This window comes from Gossypium raimondii, chromosome 6 (genome assembly GCF_025698545.1).
Source record: "Gossypium raimondii isolate GPD5lz chromosome 6, ASM2569854v1, whole genome shotgun sequence".
NCBI lineage: Eukaryota > Viridiplantae > Streptophyta > Magnoliopsida > Malvales > Malvaceae > Gossypium > Gossypium raimondii.
The window spans coordinates 3,061,154-3,074,247 of NC_068570.1; the positions used below are offsets into that span (position 1 = coordinate 3,061,154).

Sequence of the window (13,094 nt, forward strand, 5' to 3'; positions counted from 1 at the left end):
TTTTTAGTTAACTGATGAAAACGAAAATTTACCCATATTATTTCACGTTGTTCTCACATGATTATTAATTTTATATTTGCATAATTTATTATAATAATTTTACTTTAATTACGAATTTATCTGGTTAAAATTAAATAATTGCATGTGTGATGAGTAATGTAAATACTAATGTTTTTTAAATCGAATTGGTGTCAAATTGACCAGGCCACTAATTTGTTAGTCTAATTGGTTTAATTGGTTTGATTTAAAAAATATTAAAAATTTAAAAATATTCAAAAAAAGAGTTAAAAAATTGATACGAAAATTTTTTACTCGGTTTATATCGATTCTCTATTTAACCAGTTCAAAAGCACTTTTCAAACTGATATCTCAACCCATTCAAACCACACTAGTCATTAGTCTCATTGGTTTAACAAAAAAGTAAATTGATTTAATTACCTGTCATAAAAAAGAAAAGAAAAGAAAAGAAGAAGCCATTGCTTTGTTATCTTGTAGTTAAGGTTAACTCTAAGTCGTGGCCTATTAATCGGATATTCATCTGTCTCATAAATAGTTTAGATTCGAATCATTGTTGCACCACAAAAATTATTGTTGTTAAGGTAGTAACTATAATGTTAAGAACCAAAATAATTTCACCATTTTTAAGCAATATATTTATAAATAGATAAAATATTTGGTAAATTGTGAATGAAGTTTTAAACTCTACAAGTAGGGTTGGGGGTTGATAAATGTCTTATATGAACTCCCAACCATTTATGCGCTGGAGAGACCGTTTCTTATTTTGTGTCGAAGCAATTTATAAATCACAGGATGAAACAGGTGAAATCAAAGGGCATTACTTGAATGCTACTGCAGATACAATGAAGAAATGATCAAAAGGGCAGTGTGTGCTAGAGAATTGAGAGTTCCTATCATAATGCATGGGATATAGTAAATTATTAAAAATACATATTAAAAAAAAGACAAATGTAAAAAATTTGAGATTATTTGTAGAATAAAAAAGTGCACCGTCAATCTATCAAATACTTACCCTTGTAAATATCATCAAATAAATAGTAAACAACAATATTTTTACACTAGGAAGAGTAAAAAATGTGTTGCAACTTACTTTTTTTTTTTTGTTTGAAAGCAAATATTTGAATTAATTTAAAATTAAAAGCAACAATTTCATATAAATAAATAAAGGTATAAGCACCTAAATTATACATGAACTTTTATCTAATGTACAATGTTATACATGAATTTTAATTTTATATAATTTTATACATGAAAATTTTGATTTGATTCAATTTTCATAAATCACGACAATATTATCAAATTAACACCATTTTACGTTTGATATATTGTATACACAAACAATTATATTTATCTAATATAGAAATAAATATATGTATTCATTTATTTAAATGTGCACATGTGAATTAAAATCAAAGTTTCATGTATATATATGAACCATAATTCAAGTTTCATGCATATAATTGCACGAATCAAAGTTCATATTATCAAATTACACATTGGACCAAATTTCATGTATAATTTAGAATAATTTGTATAACATTTGACAAGCTTAGGTACCAAATTAGAAAAAAAAGTGCTAAATTCAAATATCCAAATTTGTACAACCCCATGACTCAAATTTTATTATTATTATTTTTAAATTATGACTTAATCTAATTGAGTTATTTGATTTATTCAACTTTATTAAAAAATTAATTTTTGAGTTCAAGTTAATTTGAATTTTACAACTCAAATAATAAGTGGGCGTAAGCACTTAGACAAGTTAAATTTGAAAATAAGAAAATTGATCTCTTTCGGTAAAAAGATATAAAAATAAAAAATCATAAAAGAATTAAAAAGAACAATTAAAAGTTAGATATAACATTATATAAAACTCTAAAAATATATAAAATGAAAATTTTAAAAAAATTAAAATGATAAATAATTATCAAATTAAGTTTATGATACTAAAGTATCTTGTTTTTCTTTTCTCTTATTTTGCCTTGAAACAGCTTTGCAAATATATATGATTTCAAATTTATGTGCTCTAAATTAAAGTTAACCATATTGTTAACAAAATTTTAATTTGACATGTTTAATTTTTTAAAAATTAAACTGAAACAATTTCACTCGACTCAATTTAAAAATAAATTAAAATTAAATTAAAATAATAAAATAAAACTCATCAACTCATCTAACTCAAAAATTTTCACTTAATTCGAATAATCTTTCTAACCTTACTTTGAATGTGAATAGCTAAATGGAGGTTAGACACGCTCCCCATGTAATTAGCGCGAATAAAATAGACTGAAGTTGCAGCAAAGTCAACTCATAGGAGAACGAGGAAATTCGATAAGTAAAAAGGTAGGTCGGTCGGTCATGACAAGGACACTACTAGGCCTACTACTAATCCTACAAATGGAAGCTAATGGTCAACGAATAATAATCAAAATAATAAAAATGGAATAAAACAACTGCCATGCTATTGCTACCACATTCACATCAAGACATTCCATAGTTGATATTCTTTTGTATTTTCAGCTTGGCTCAAATGACCATAAAGAAAACGATGGATCACGACAAGGATCTGACAAAGAAGGAATACTATATATAAGAACTCCAATTGACTCTTCATATAAGTGATTATTCATACTTTACGTGAACTAAATACGCATTTGATTATTTATTATATATATTCAGGGAGAGTATCTAACTTACAAATCTCTCAATATCTCTCCCTCAATGGTGAAGATATGGATCTTAAGATGCATTTGATTATTTATTATATATATTCAGGGAGAGTATCTGCTTTACAATCTTTCTCCCTCAATGGTGAAGATATGCTCAATTTTAACCTTGGATTTTATCTCCAAAGCCAAAAAGGAATTCACGAAATTTCAACAAGAGGCCTAGATTCACCAAGAAAATATTTCATCATTTGAGCTCTCCTTGGACTAGAGAAACAAAAGCATAACTACAACCGAATATAAACATCCCAAAAACAATATCTCCACCGTTAGGGAGTGAAAAACTCCAAAGCAGATCCTCGCCCTCAACAATATATATATATATATGTATTCATATATGAAAAGAGGCTTAGATAGTCGAGGGGTAAAGATGCTGGAAGCTTATGGCATATGAAAAAGGATAGTTGTTGAAGCTTCAAGTGATACATCTCAAGTAGCTTTTCTCTTAAAAAAGAGTTTTAATTAATGCAAAAGGTACTCACTCAAGGAATAGGAGGAGAAACCTCGTATATTTGATCAAGGCAACTATGATATCTGTACACGTAGGACAAGTTTTAAAGAAATTACTAATGAAAGATCTAGCTGACTGACACATTGGCAAATATTGGCATGGATGATTAGTGCTCGGCAATGCCGATTAGAGCCGAGTCATCCCCGTTTGAGAAAGGTACTACGTTGCTTTCTGTAGGAATAGCAGTTGCAGAATCCGAGTCATTTGGTTCGCTTTCTCCCTATGTCAGAAAAAAAAGTTTATGTTAGCAGGGGGTCCAGACGTTGAACAACTTCACAATCTTATGAATCATACCTGCTCAACTGGAGTCGGGGAATGTTCATGAGTTTTCTTGGGAATATCTCTCAAAGTACCCTGCATGAAGTTACAATAGTTAAGAACTCAAAGCACGTTGAATATTATGAAGAGGGGAAAACATTAATCTACATGCAAAACTAGAAGTAAATTTAAAACAATGTCCGTAAAGAGACGGTGGATAACACTTGTAAGCAAAAAAAAAATCAATATCGAAAAGGTAAAAATGGGGAGGGAATACAAATGTCCGTAAAAGTACATTTCCTTTCCTTGATGTAGAATCTTGTGGGCTAGCGCACATGCAAGGAGAGAAATATGGGGGATGGGTGTTGGGATAAAGAAGGCAGAGAAAAGTGTAGAAGAAAAATCTTGGAAACTTAAAATATAGCTACAAACAAAATCTTCAACTTCTATGCACACAAAAAGAGATAAATATTACATACTAAATAATTGCATAATGTACAGTCGGCAAGGACACAAATCACATTCCCCGTCCCCATCACTCTGGATATTTGTTTTTTCATGTAGAACAGAGATAGGGAGAAGTGCGGGAGTTACTTGGCTCATACTGAAGGCTAAAGCAACTATGTAAATCTTATTCCTTGACAATAGCTTTATAGAGTGAGTCAATGAGATGTCACTGAAAATTTTTAATTGGAATCTTAATTATAACCAATCCAATTTAATAAATCTTCAACAAGCAGTTAAAAACTTAAAAGTGACTTAAATACATCTAAAACTACCCAATATATGAGCAGAACTACAGTGACAATGCTGCAAAGAATCATGGAACAGCAACATTCTCAATTGTAAATGAGAAACGTGGAGAAAGTGAAGAAATATGAACTATCAATCACAGTAGAGACACCAACCTTGTTTGCCCAGAAAAGTCCACAAGCATTGCATAGGGACCTTGGACCAGATGGGCCACGTCGCATCATAGGGGTGGCCTTTGAGCTAATGCCACAGTGCGTGCAACTGGAAAGATTGAGAAAATGACATTATATAGTAACTTCAATTATTGGATCTTATCTTGAGATTTCACCTGGAAATCTTATAAATGAGAGAAATGATAAATATATTGGCAGTATGCCTGAAGGTAAAACAGAAAATACATTAGCCAGATCTTCATTGAAAGAAAATGCAAAGAACAGCACAGTTGAAGATGGTATAAAACTCACACAGTATCTGCTAGGTTATCATCATCCTGACTACAACTGCCATAATCACCATCAGATTTTCTGGAAGATGTAAATTGACCCTTATTACGCTGCATCCTGATGCAATCACAGAGATAAGAAATTACCAAATATCGAACAATAAAAGTTGCCAATAAGTACAGACAGTCCCTAATGAGCTTTCTAGACTCCTGTTCAGTAAATAAAACATCCAAGATATTAAGATTTCAGTTTCCAAGAACTCAATAGTGTGTGTATATATATTTTCTTTCTAAATTATTCTGTTACTTAATCATTAATAGAGATGAAAATTCCCTAAAAGATTAAAAGGGTATGCTCTCCCATTTGTTTGTGTGGTTCTTCTATTGCTCCTAGAGCAGACAATTAAACATTGAAGGAAAATACTTTTTGCCATTGTTTGAATTCTTTAAATTCCTTTCCCGTTTGTGAGACCATTTATTTATCACACTTGACCTATATAAGACACATGTCAGACTGAAAACAATTTAAAGAGACAACATCGATCATGAAATTAGGTGTTTTCAGTGAATATAAATCCCCTAAATCATCAATATTAGGTGTTTTCAGTGAATTCAAATTGAATTTTTACACAACATTGATCATGGAATTAGAAATATGAGCTTATAGTGATTCTTAAATGAAACTTTTATTGAAAAGCAGTTCTTTTCAGTAATGACTTCTTCATTAAATAAGCACTGTATTAACTTATAATAAGTTTTAAGGACATGAATAGATATGCCAGATCCCAGCTTATTCCCAGTAGATATCCTGCTCTAAAATTTTGTTGATTGAGTTTGATAATTTTGTAGCAAAATGAACAATGCTGAGGTCAGTGAAAAGCAACAAGAGCATCCATGAATTAATAATTAAATTTGATGATAGTGAAACTAAACAGGTGGAAAAATGTTATCCTAGTACAGTCTGATGTTCTAAGAAATATTACCTTGTAACTCCTGATTTGTTAATCTATCAGCACTACATATACTCCCTAGATCCTAATAATTTTGTTAAATTCTAACTGTTTTACAGAAAATTAGACCCATAGAAGACTAGACGACACTGCAATATCTTGTTAACAAGATTCCTCAACATAGAACACAACTTTAATAAAAGCTTATCTATCTGGGCTACATGAGCCTGCGAAAATGATTATTTATTGCTCTTTAGAATTGGACGGTAATTTATTAAACACATATTTATAAAGATCGTCAGATTCTAACATTAATGAATAGCATGCATAAAAACAGTGAACTAATCTTAACATTATTGATGCATGTGATGATCATGCTCATATAATGTATGAAAAGGAGAAACATAATTTGCATAAATATAAAATTTGCAATAAAGATAATTTACATTGGCAATCCGGTAACACCAAACATATCTCCTGTCGTATATAAACCATAACCTCCTTTAAGTATTAATGCTCATGTAATTCCTCAAACCTCAAAAGGGCCATTGTTACTAAAACTATACTAGTTCCCAGGCAAATTTGTTAGCATCAACTGCAAGATCAATAAAAACAACTTTCCTAGTTCAAAATTTGATGAAAACGTTCACAAGGCACTTCAGGGAAGGAAAATGCAAACCTAAGAGCAACTTCCTGGCGAACACCATATCTAACTTTCTTATCAAAGCATCGTTCTTTTCTCTTCTTGCGAAACCTGTCTAGCGACGCTGCTCTGTGCGGTTGATTAGATCTCGGAAAGTCCATTCCAACCTAAGCAAAAAGGGGGAAAAGGTAATTAAAAATCATAGCAAGAAAAGAGAAAACAAAACAAATTTAAGAGTACTACCCTTAGGTTCTGAGATGACATTTCAACACCATGGGGGCCTGAAGTCAGTTCACATCCACCCAACAGTAACAACACTGCATGAAACTGCAAAAATTCGATTCAAAAGGAAAATCTTTACAATGTGCAATTTTATTTTATAACTTAAAATAAGTTGTAACTAAGTCACATCACTCTCCAGTTTAAGGTATCTATTTGGTACTTCAAAAACAAAAAATCTAAGCAAACCCTAACTGGGCATAATTGAAACAAAAAAAAAACAGACCTTCTCAGGAGTAATAGCATCAAACACATAGACCTGACCACGAAACGATAGAGTGAGTTGGCTGGCACAATCGCCTCGTGGAACAACATCCAAGCCAGAGGCGGAAGTAGCGGCGGCAGTGGCGTAGAAAGGATTGGTGGCTACGTCGTCTACTCCACCACCGTCGTCGAGGGAGGGAGCCTCGTAAGTAACGATGTGGTGGTTATCGACGGATACGGAGGCTGAAACATCGTCGTCGACGTCAGCGCCGGAGCCGGCGATCTGAGGTGGAATGTTCATAGGCTGAGATTGTCCGTACATTGAGGAAGCATTTACAGGCAACGAAATCGAAAGCGCAAAAAACCCTAAAGAATGAATCGAATAGGGAAAAAAAAAGTTAAAAAGACGCGAGGAATGTGTGTGGAATAGTATAGAGCGCTACACTTTCAATTTTAGTTGCAGTGAAGTGAACAGAGTTCTGTTAAGTGTTAACCTTAATGAATAATAATAATAATAATAATAATATAATTAAAATTAAATTAAATTAAAAGAGAGAGGAGAGAGAGTAAAATACAGCTAAGCTGTGGTGGAGACGATATGGGTGAGATTATATTAATACTTTTTAAAAAAATTTTGAAATCATTTCATTTTTAATTTTAAGATAATGTACAATACTATTTTTTATATAATAAATTATCGAAAATCAATCCGATCAACCTAATTGAAATTATTTGGAATTGGACTGGTGGCTAATTTGGTGCAAATCACCAATTTTAATTCCATCTGATTGATTTCAACGGTTAAAAGTAAATAAATTATTAAATTTTAAAAATAAAATTATTTTAAAAATTTTAAAATTAATTCAATTAATATTTATCGATTTGTGAGTTAACTAATTTTATACTTCTCACCAAATTGATATCTTATTAATTTTTGAGACCCTCATCTCATTAAGGCGTTATTGCGATTTTGTACTTAATAATATTGTGATTGAGTATCATTGCTTTGACTCAATCAAAAATTGATGTGTTTAAATTTAGTATTCTTGTTTAGGACCGTATTTATCTCTGATTTATCTTTCCATTGGACTAGAAGGGAGACTAATAAGATGGCTCATAACTTGACTAGGGTGGTCATTATGTTACACCTCTTTTAATGAGTTTTAAAATTCCTTTAAATACTCTTTTACCTTTCCTTAAAGCAACATTGTATTGAGTGCTTATGAGGACGAGACACATACGAGATAAGTTTATTGGCTTAGGTTTTAGTTGTGTCTCTTATGTGTGTTTTTCTTGTTCTCATTTTTATTATATGAAATGAGTTTCACCTTCAAAAAAGAAAAGAAAAAACTCGCCTCTCAACTAAGGACGATAATGAAATGGTGCGAGACAAATGTTATTGAATCCATCATCTCCCTCATGGTGTGCTTTGCCACACTTCCTGTCCCACTTCACTATAAATGTATAATTTTAAAAATCATTATGATTGCCATCTTCATAAATATTGGATACGTCTATCCCTTTCTCATCATGCACATAAATTACATTTTTTTCTTTTTTAATAATTCTATTCAATGATAATAAAATAATAAATTTATATAGTAAAATAAGATCGAGCAAGCAATTACTACAACCGCTTTATATTCATCTTTTCCCCTAAAGATTCGCTCAACCCAATTCCTCTTTGCCTCAATTTGATATTTAGTTAGTTACTACTAATATTTTTTTTCTTTCTTTTTAAAGGTAACCAAATATTTAAATATAATTATTTAAAATATTTAAATATAAAATATAAATAATCCTTCATATTTGTCTAACTATAGAACATCATATAAACTAAAACACATATTTAAATAATAAAAAATCTCATATAATTAATAAGGTTTTAGTTTGTTGGTTAAGGTAAGGGCCTTAAATTTTTTAGACTTGAGTTTTACTGTACACAATTGTGATTGTGAGTTTTTGTCTATGTGTAGGTTTTATCCGGTTATTTTAAACATTAGAGAATAATCTACATCCTCGAACTTTGGAGATATTCTAAGAGGTTTATCGAAAATTTCAACACTGTTATGAGTTTTATTAAGGTGAGATGGTTAAAGTTTTGATGACGGAAGCGCCGATTCTTACACTTCCAAATTTTGAAAAGTTGTTTGTCATTGAATGTGTGCATCTCAAGTAGGAGTTGGGGCTATTCTCAGCCAAGAAGGAAAGCCTGTTGATTTTTTTAGTGAGAAGCTATCCGATGCTAAACGACGCTATTCCATTTACAACATTGAGTTTTATGCTTTGTCAAGGACCGTTCAACATTGAGAGCACTACTTGTCTTATTGAGAGTTTGTGGTTTATTCAGATCATCGATCATTAGAGTTTTTGAGTTCAAGAAAGAAACTTAAGGATCGACATGCTAAGTGCCTACCTTAATGAGTTCAATTTTTCAGTGAAGTACAAAACCGATGAGACGAATGTCGTGGCACTCACTTAGTAGATGTTCTTCACTACTAGAGACAATGAGTGCGGAGGTGATGAGTTTTGAAGAACTGAGGAATCAATACAAAAGTGACCCATATTTTGGCCCCATAATTTCTAAATTGGAAGAATCAAATAAACACGAACATTTGCCTATCGATTACATGATGTATATTTATTTAGAGGAAATCGTTTGTGCATTTCAGAAAGTTCTTTACGAGAAAAGGTTATGAGGGAACTACATGGAAATTGCTTGGGAGGTCACTTTGGAAAAGACAAGACCATGCAATTAGTGGCGGATCAATATTTTTGGCTAAGAAAGTACAAAGATGTGGACAGGTTGGTGAAAATGTGTCTTATCAATTTGGCAAAGGTAATTCGCAAAATACAATGTTATACACTCCGTTACCTATGTTGGAGGTGCCATGGACTCATTTAAGAATGAATTTTGTCTTTGGATTACCAAAGACAACAAAGGGTTATGATTCAATCTTAGTTGCTGTGGATTGTTTCTCGAAGATGACACATTTCATTCATTGTTTGAAAACTTCTGATGCTACTCATATTGCTGAATTTTTTTTTCAAGGAAGTGGTAAGACTACATGGCATTCCTACATCTGTAATTTCAGAAAGAGATGTTAAGTTTGTAGGACACTTTTGGAGGACTTTGTGGAAGAAAATGGGAACCCAATTGAATTTTTCCAGCATTTGTCATCCACAAACAGATGGGCAAACAACGGTTGTTAATTGAAGTTTAGGAAATTTGCTTAGGTGTCTTGCTGGGAATCATTTGAAGAGCTGGGATTTGGTTATTCCTCAACAATTTTGTGAATAGAACAACTAGAAAGACACCTTCTGCCTATGGAGTCAAACCTCAACATGTTCTTGATTTAGTTCCTTCGCCACTAGGAACTAGAGTGAGTAACGATGGAGAAGCTTTTGCTGATCATATAAGACAAGTTCATCAAGAGGTGATGGCTGCCTTAAAAACAAGCAATGAGGGTTACGCTAATGAAGCTAATCTACATCGTCGGATTAAGGAGTTGAAGAGGGAGACTTAATTCCGGTACATTTGAGGCGACAAGGTTTCTAAAGGGTACTTATCACAAGTTGAAATAAAAAAAGTTTGGGCCATGTAAGGTGTTGAAGAAAATAGAATTCTAATGCTAATGTGATTGAGCTGCCACCAGATTTGCACATCCAGTTTGTAATGTGTCTTAACTTATACTCTTTGGAGGGTTTTGATGGAAATGCCGCTGAAATTTCAAACCAAGTGCAGAAGATGTGTTGGATGTGAAAGAAGTGAGGTCTAGAAGGGGTAACAAATATAGGAGGTTTCTGGTGAAATGGTTAGGGAAACCAGCTAGCGAGAGTGCATGGATTGGTTTTCTCAAGCCCTTTATTTGCAAGGAAGTCCCTTATATATATTCTGTATGGAATTTACAGCAGCAGATTTTTATTTGCAAGAAAGTCCCCTGCATGTGCATTTTATTGCAAATTATTAGCTTCAATTTTAAATTATAAGAGGTAGCAAATTCCAACTTGACATCTTATACCACAGTTGGCATTATATTATTAGTAAAAAAAATGATTATAATATCATGAAAACCCTACATTACATTTCATGCCAAGAAAGATTTCAAATGGTTTGAAGTTAAAAACAACCCACCTTTGCCTTGTTGACTTATTCTTAGCCTCTATCCATATAGCCCTTCTTCATCATCAAAAAAATCTCAAATCTATAACATCATGTTTTTCCTTTCAAATCATTAATTTGGTGTAAGTAACTAGTGCTAGTTCAAGTTTTATATCCAGTGCTCAATTCAATGGAGAAGAGCAAATCTCTGCACATAGTGATCAATTCAATGGAGAAGAGCAAATCTCTGCACATAGTGATGTTCCCATGGCTTGCAATGGGCCATTTCATCCCATTCTTTCGTCTCTCCAAGCTTTTAGCTCTAAAGGGTCATAAAATCTCTTTCATTTCAACCCCAAGAAACCTCTCTAAACTTCCCAAAATCCCACCAAATCTATCTTCTCAAATTACCCTAATCTCTTTCTCTTTGCCTACGGTTCCCAACTTACCATCCCTCGCAGAGTCTTCCATGGACATTACTCATAACCAGCAACAACCACTTAAACACGCCCTTGATCTGCTACAGCCACAACTAGCTTCCTTCCTTCAATCCTCGAAACCTGATTGGATCATTTACGACTACGCTTCTCATTGGCTTCCCTCGGTTGCAGCTCAGCTAGGTATCTCACGGGCTTTCTTTGCTGTTTTTACAGCTGCTTGCTTATCTTTCATGGGTTCACCGTCGACCTTGATCGGCGGTGGTGATGACGGTGATAATGCAAGATCAACGGCTGAGGATTTCACGAAAATCCCCAACTGGGTTCCTTTTGAATCTAACTTAGCTTATCGTTTGCATGAAATCACTAAATATATTGAACGAACGGACGAGGATAACTTTGGACCGCCCGACACGGTCCGGTTCGGTGTTACTATTCAACAGAGTGATGTTGTTATCGTTAGAAGTTCTACCGAGTTTGAACCGGACTGGTTCAATCTTTTAGGCGAGTTATATGAAAAACCGGTGATACCGGTCGGGTTTTTACCGCCAATACTGGAAGAATCCGATGAAATCCAAGATGATGAAAAATGGGTTGCTGTTAAAACGTGGTTAAATAAACAGAGAGTCAACTCAGTGGTTTACGTAGCGATGGGGACTGAAGTTCATTTAAGTAAAGAAGAACTCAGTGAGTTGGCTATTGGGTTAGAGAAATCAGGTTTACCTTTCATTTGGGTATTGAAGAACTCACCGGGGACAGGTGAGTCAGAGTTGGAGATGTTACCTAATGGGTTTAAGGAGCGAGTCAAAGGACGTGGGTTTCTTTACTTGGGATGGGTTCCACAAGTGAAGATACTGAGTCAAGAATCAATAGGGGGATTCTTGACTCACTGTGGTTGGAACTCAGTTATAGAGGCATTAGGCTTAGGGCGAGTTTTGATAATGCTTCCAATGTTGAATGACCAAGGATTGAATGCAAGGCTGTTGAATGAAAAAAAAGTGGGGTTAGAGATACCGAGAAACGAGTTGGATGGGTGGTTTACGAGCGAGGCGGTGGCTGAGTCGGTTAGGTTGGCGGTGGTGGAGGAATCGGGGAAGGTGTTGAGAGAAACAGCAAAAGCCATGGAGGGGTATTTTGGGGATTTTGGGAAGAACGATGGGTATGTGGATAAATTTGTTAGTCAACTTGTGGATTATAGGAAATGAGCAGGTGACAGCAACTGCTAGCTTTTTATATTTGAAAAAATATGAGAATATGTACCAAATTAATAAAATCTAAAAAAAAAAGGGGATTTCCGTCTTGATTGCCTTCTTAAGACTTGTAAATTCTGAAACTCACAGCATTCTAATTTTCAGGAGATTGGCTGCTGAAAAACAATCATTTTGCAGTCGAATCTGGTGAAATTAATTATATTTCAACCTATTTAAATTAAATAAATTATTAAAATTTTTATAAAATAAAAATATTAAAAAATTATAAATTTCAATTCAATAAAAATTTCAATCACATTCAATTGATCCATATCTATACGCAATGTGAACTAATATATTGACCGATTTTTAATTTAATCGACCGCTAGAATTTTAAAACTTTTATAACACTTTATAAAATATTTTTTCTATAACTTTTAATTAATTTTTAAAACTTTCTTTTATAATTTATAATTTATTTAATCTTGTAAAAATTAGTATAGTATAAAAATCATGTAATGTTTTACTTCAAAAAGAATTGAAGTCACATCATCTTTCTTTTTCTGGAGTTGAATTCAAAT

General features: G+C 32.9%; 2 protein-coding genes across 2 annotated transcripts; one reads left to right on the plus strand and one right to left on the minus strand.

Annotated features, from left to right (window-relative positions):
- Window positions 1-3,125: 3,125 nt before the first annotated feature.
- Window positions 3,126-7,262, minus strand: LOC105774017 (GATA transcription factor 25). The gene is made up of 7 exons (XM_012596310.2): window positions 6,807-7,262; window positions 6,545-6,628; window positions 6,338-6,468; window positions 4,731-4,826; window positions 4,422-4,527; window positions 3,550-3,609; window positions 3,126-3,475 (listed from the first exon to the last, which is right to left on the minus strand). The coding sequence occupies exons 1-7, from the start codon at window positions 7,104-7,106 to the stop codon at window positions 3,362-3,364; spliced, it is 891 nt and encodes a 296-aa protein (XP_012451764.1). The 5' UTR covers window positions 7,107-7,262; the 3' UTR covers window positions 3,126-3,361.
- A 3,619-nt stretch (window positions 7,263-10,881) lies between these two features.
- On the plus strand, window positions 10,882-12,638 carry LOC105774756 (UDP-glycosyltransferase 91C1). Its single transcript, XM_052632227.1, has one exon. It carries the CDS (start codon window positions 11,077-11,079, stop codon window positions 12,526-12,528), a length of 1,452 nt encoding a protein of 483 aa, XP_052488187.1. The 5' UTR covers window positions 10,882-11,076; the 3' UTR covers window positions 12,529-12,638.
- The last annotated feature ends 456 nt before the right edge of the window (window positions 12,639-13,094 follow it).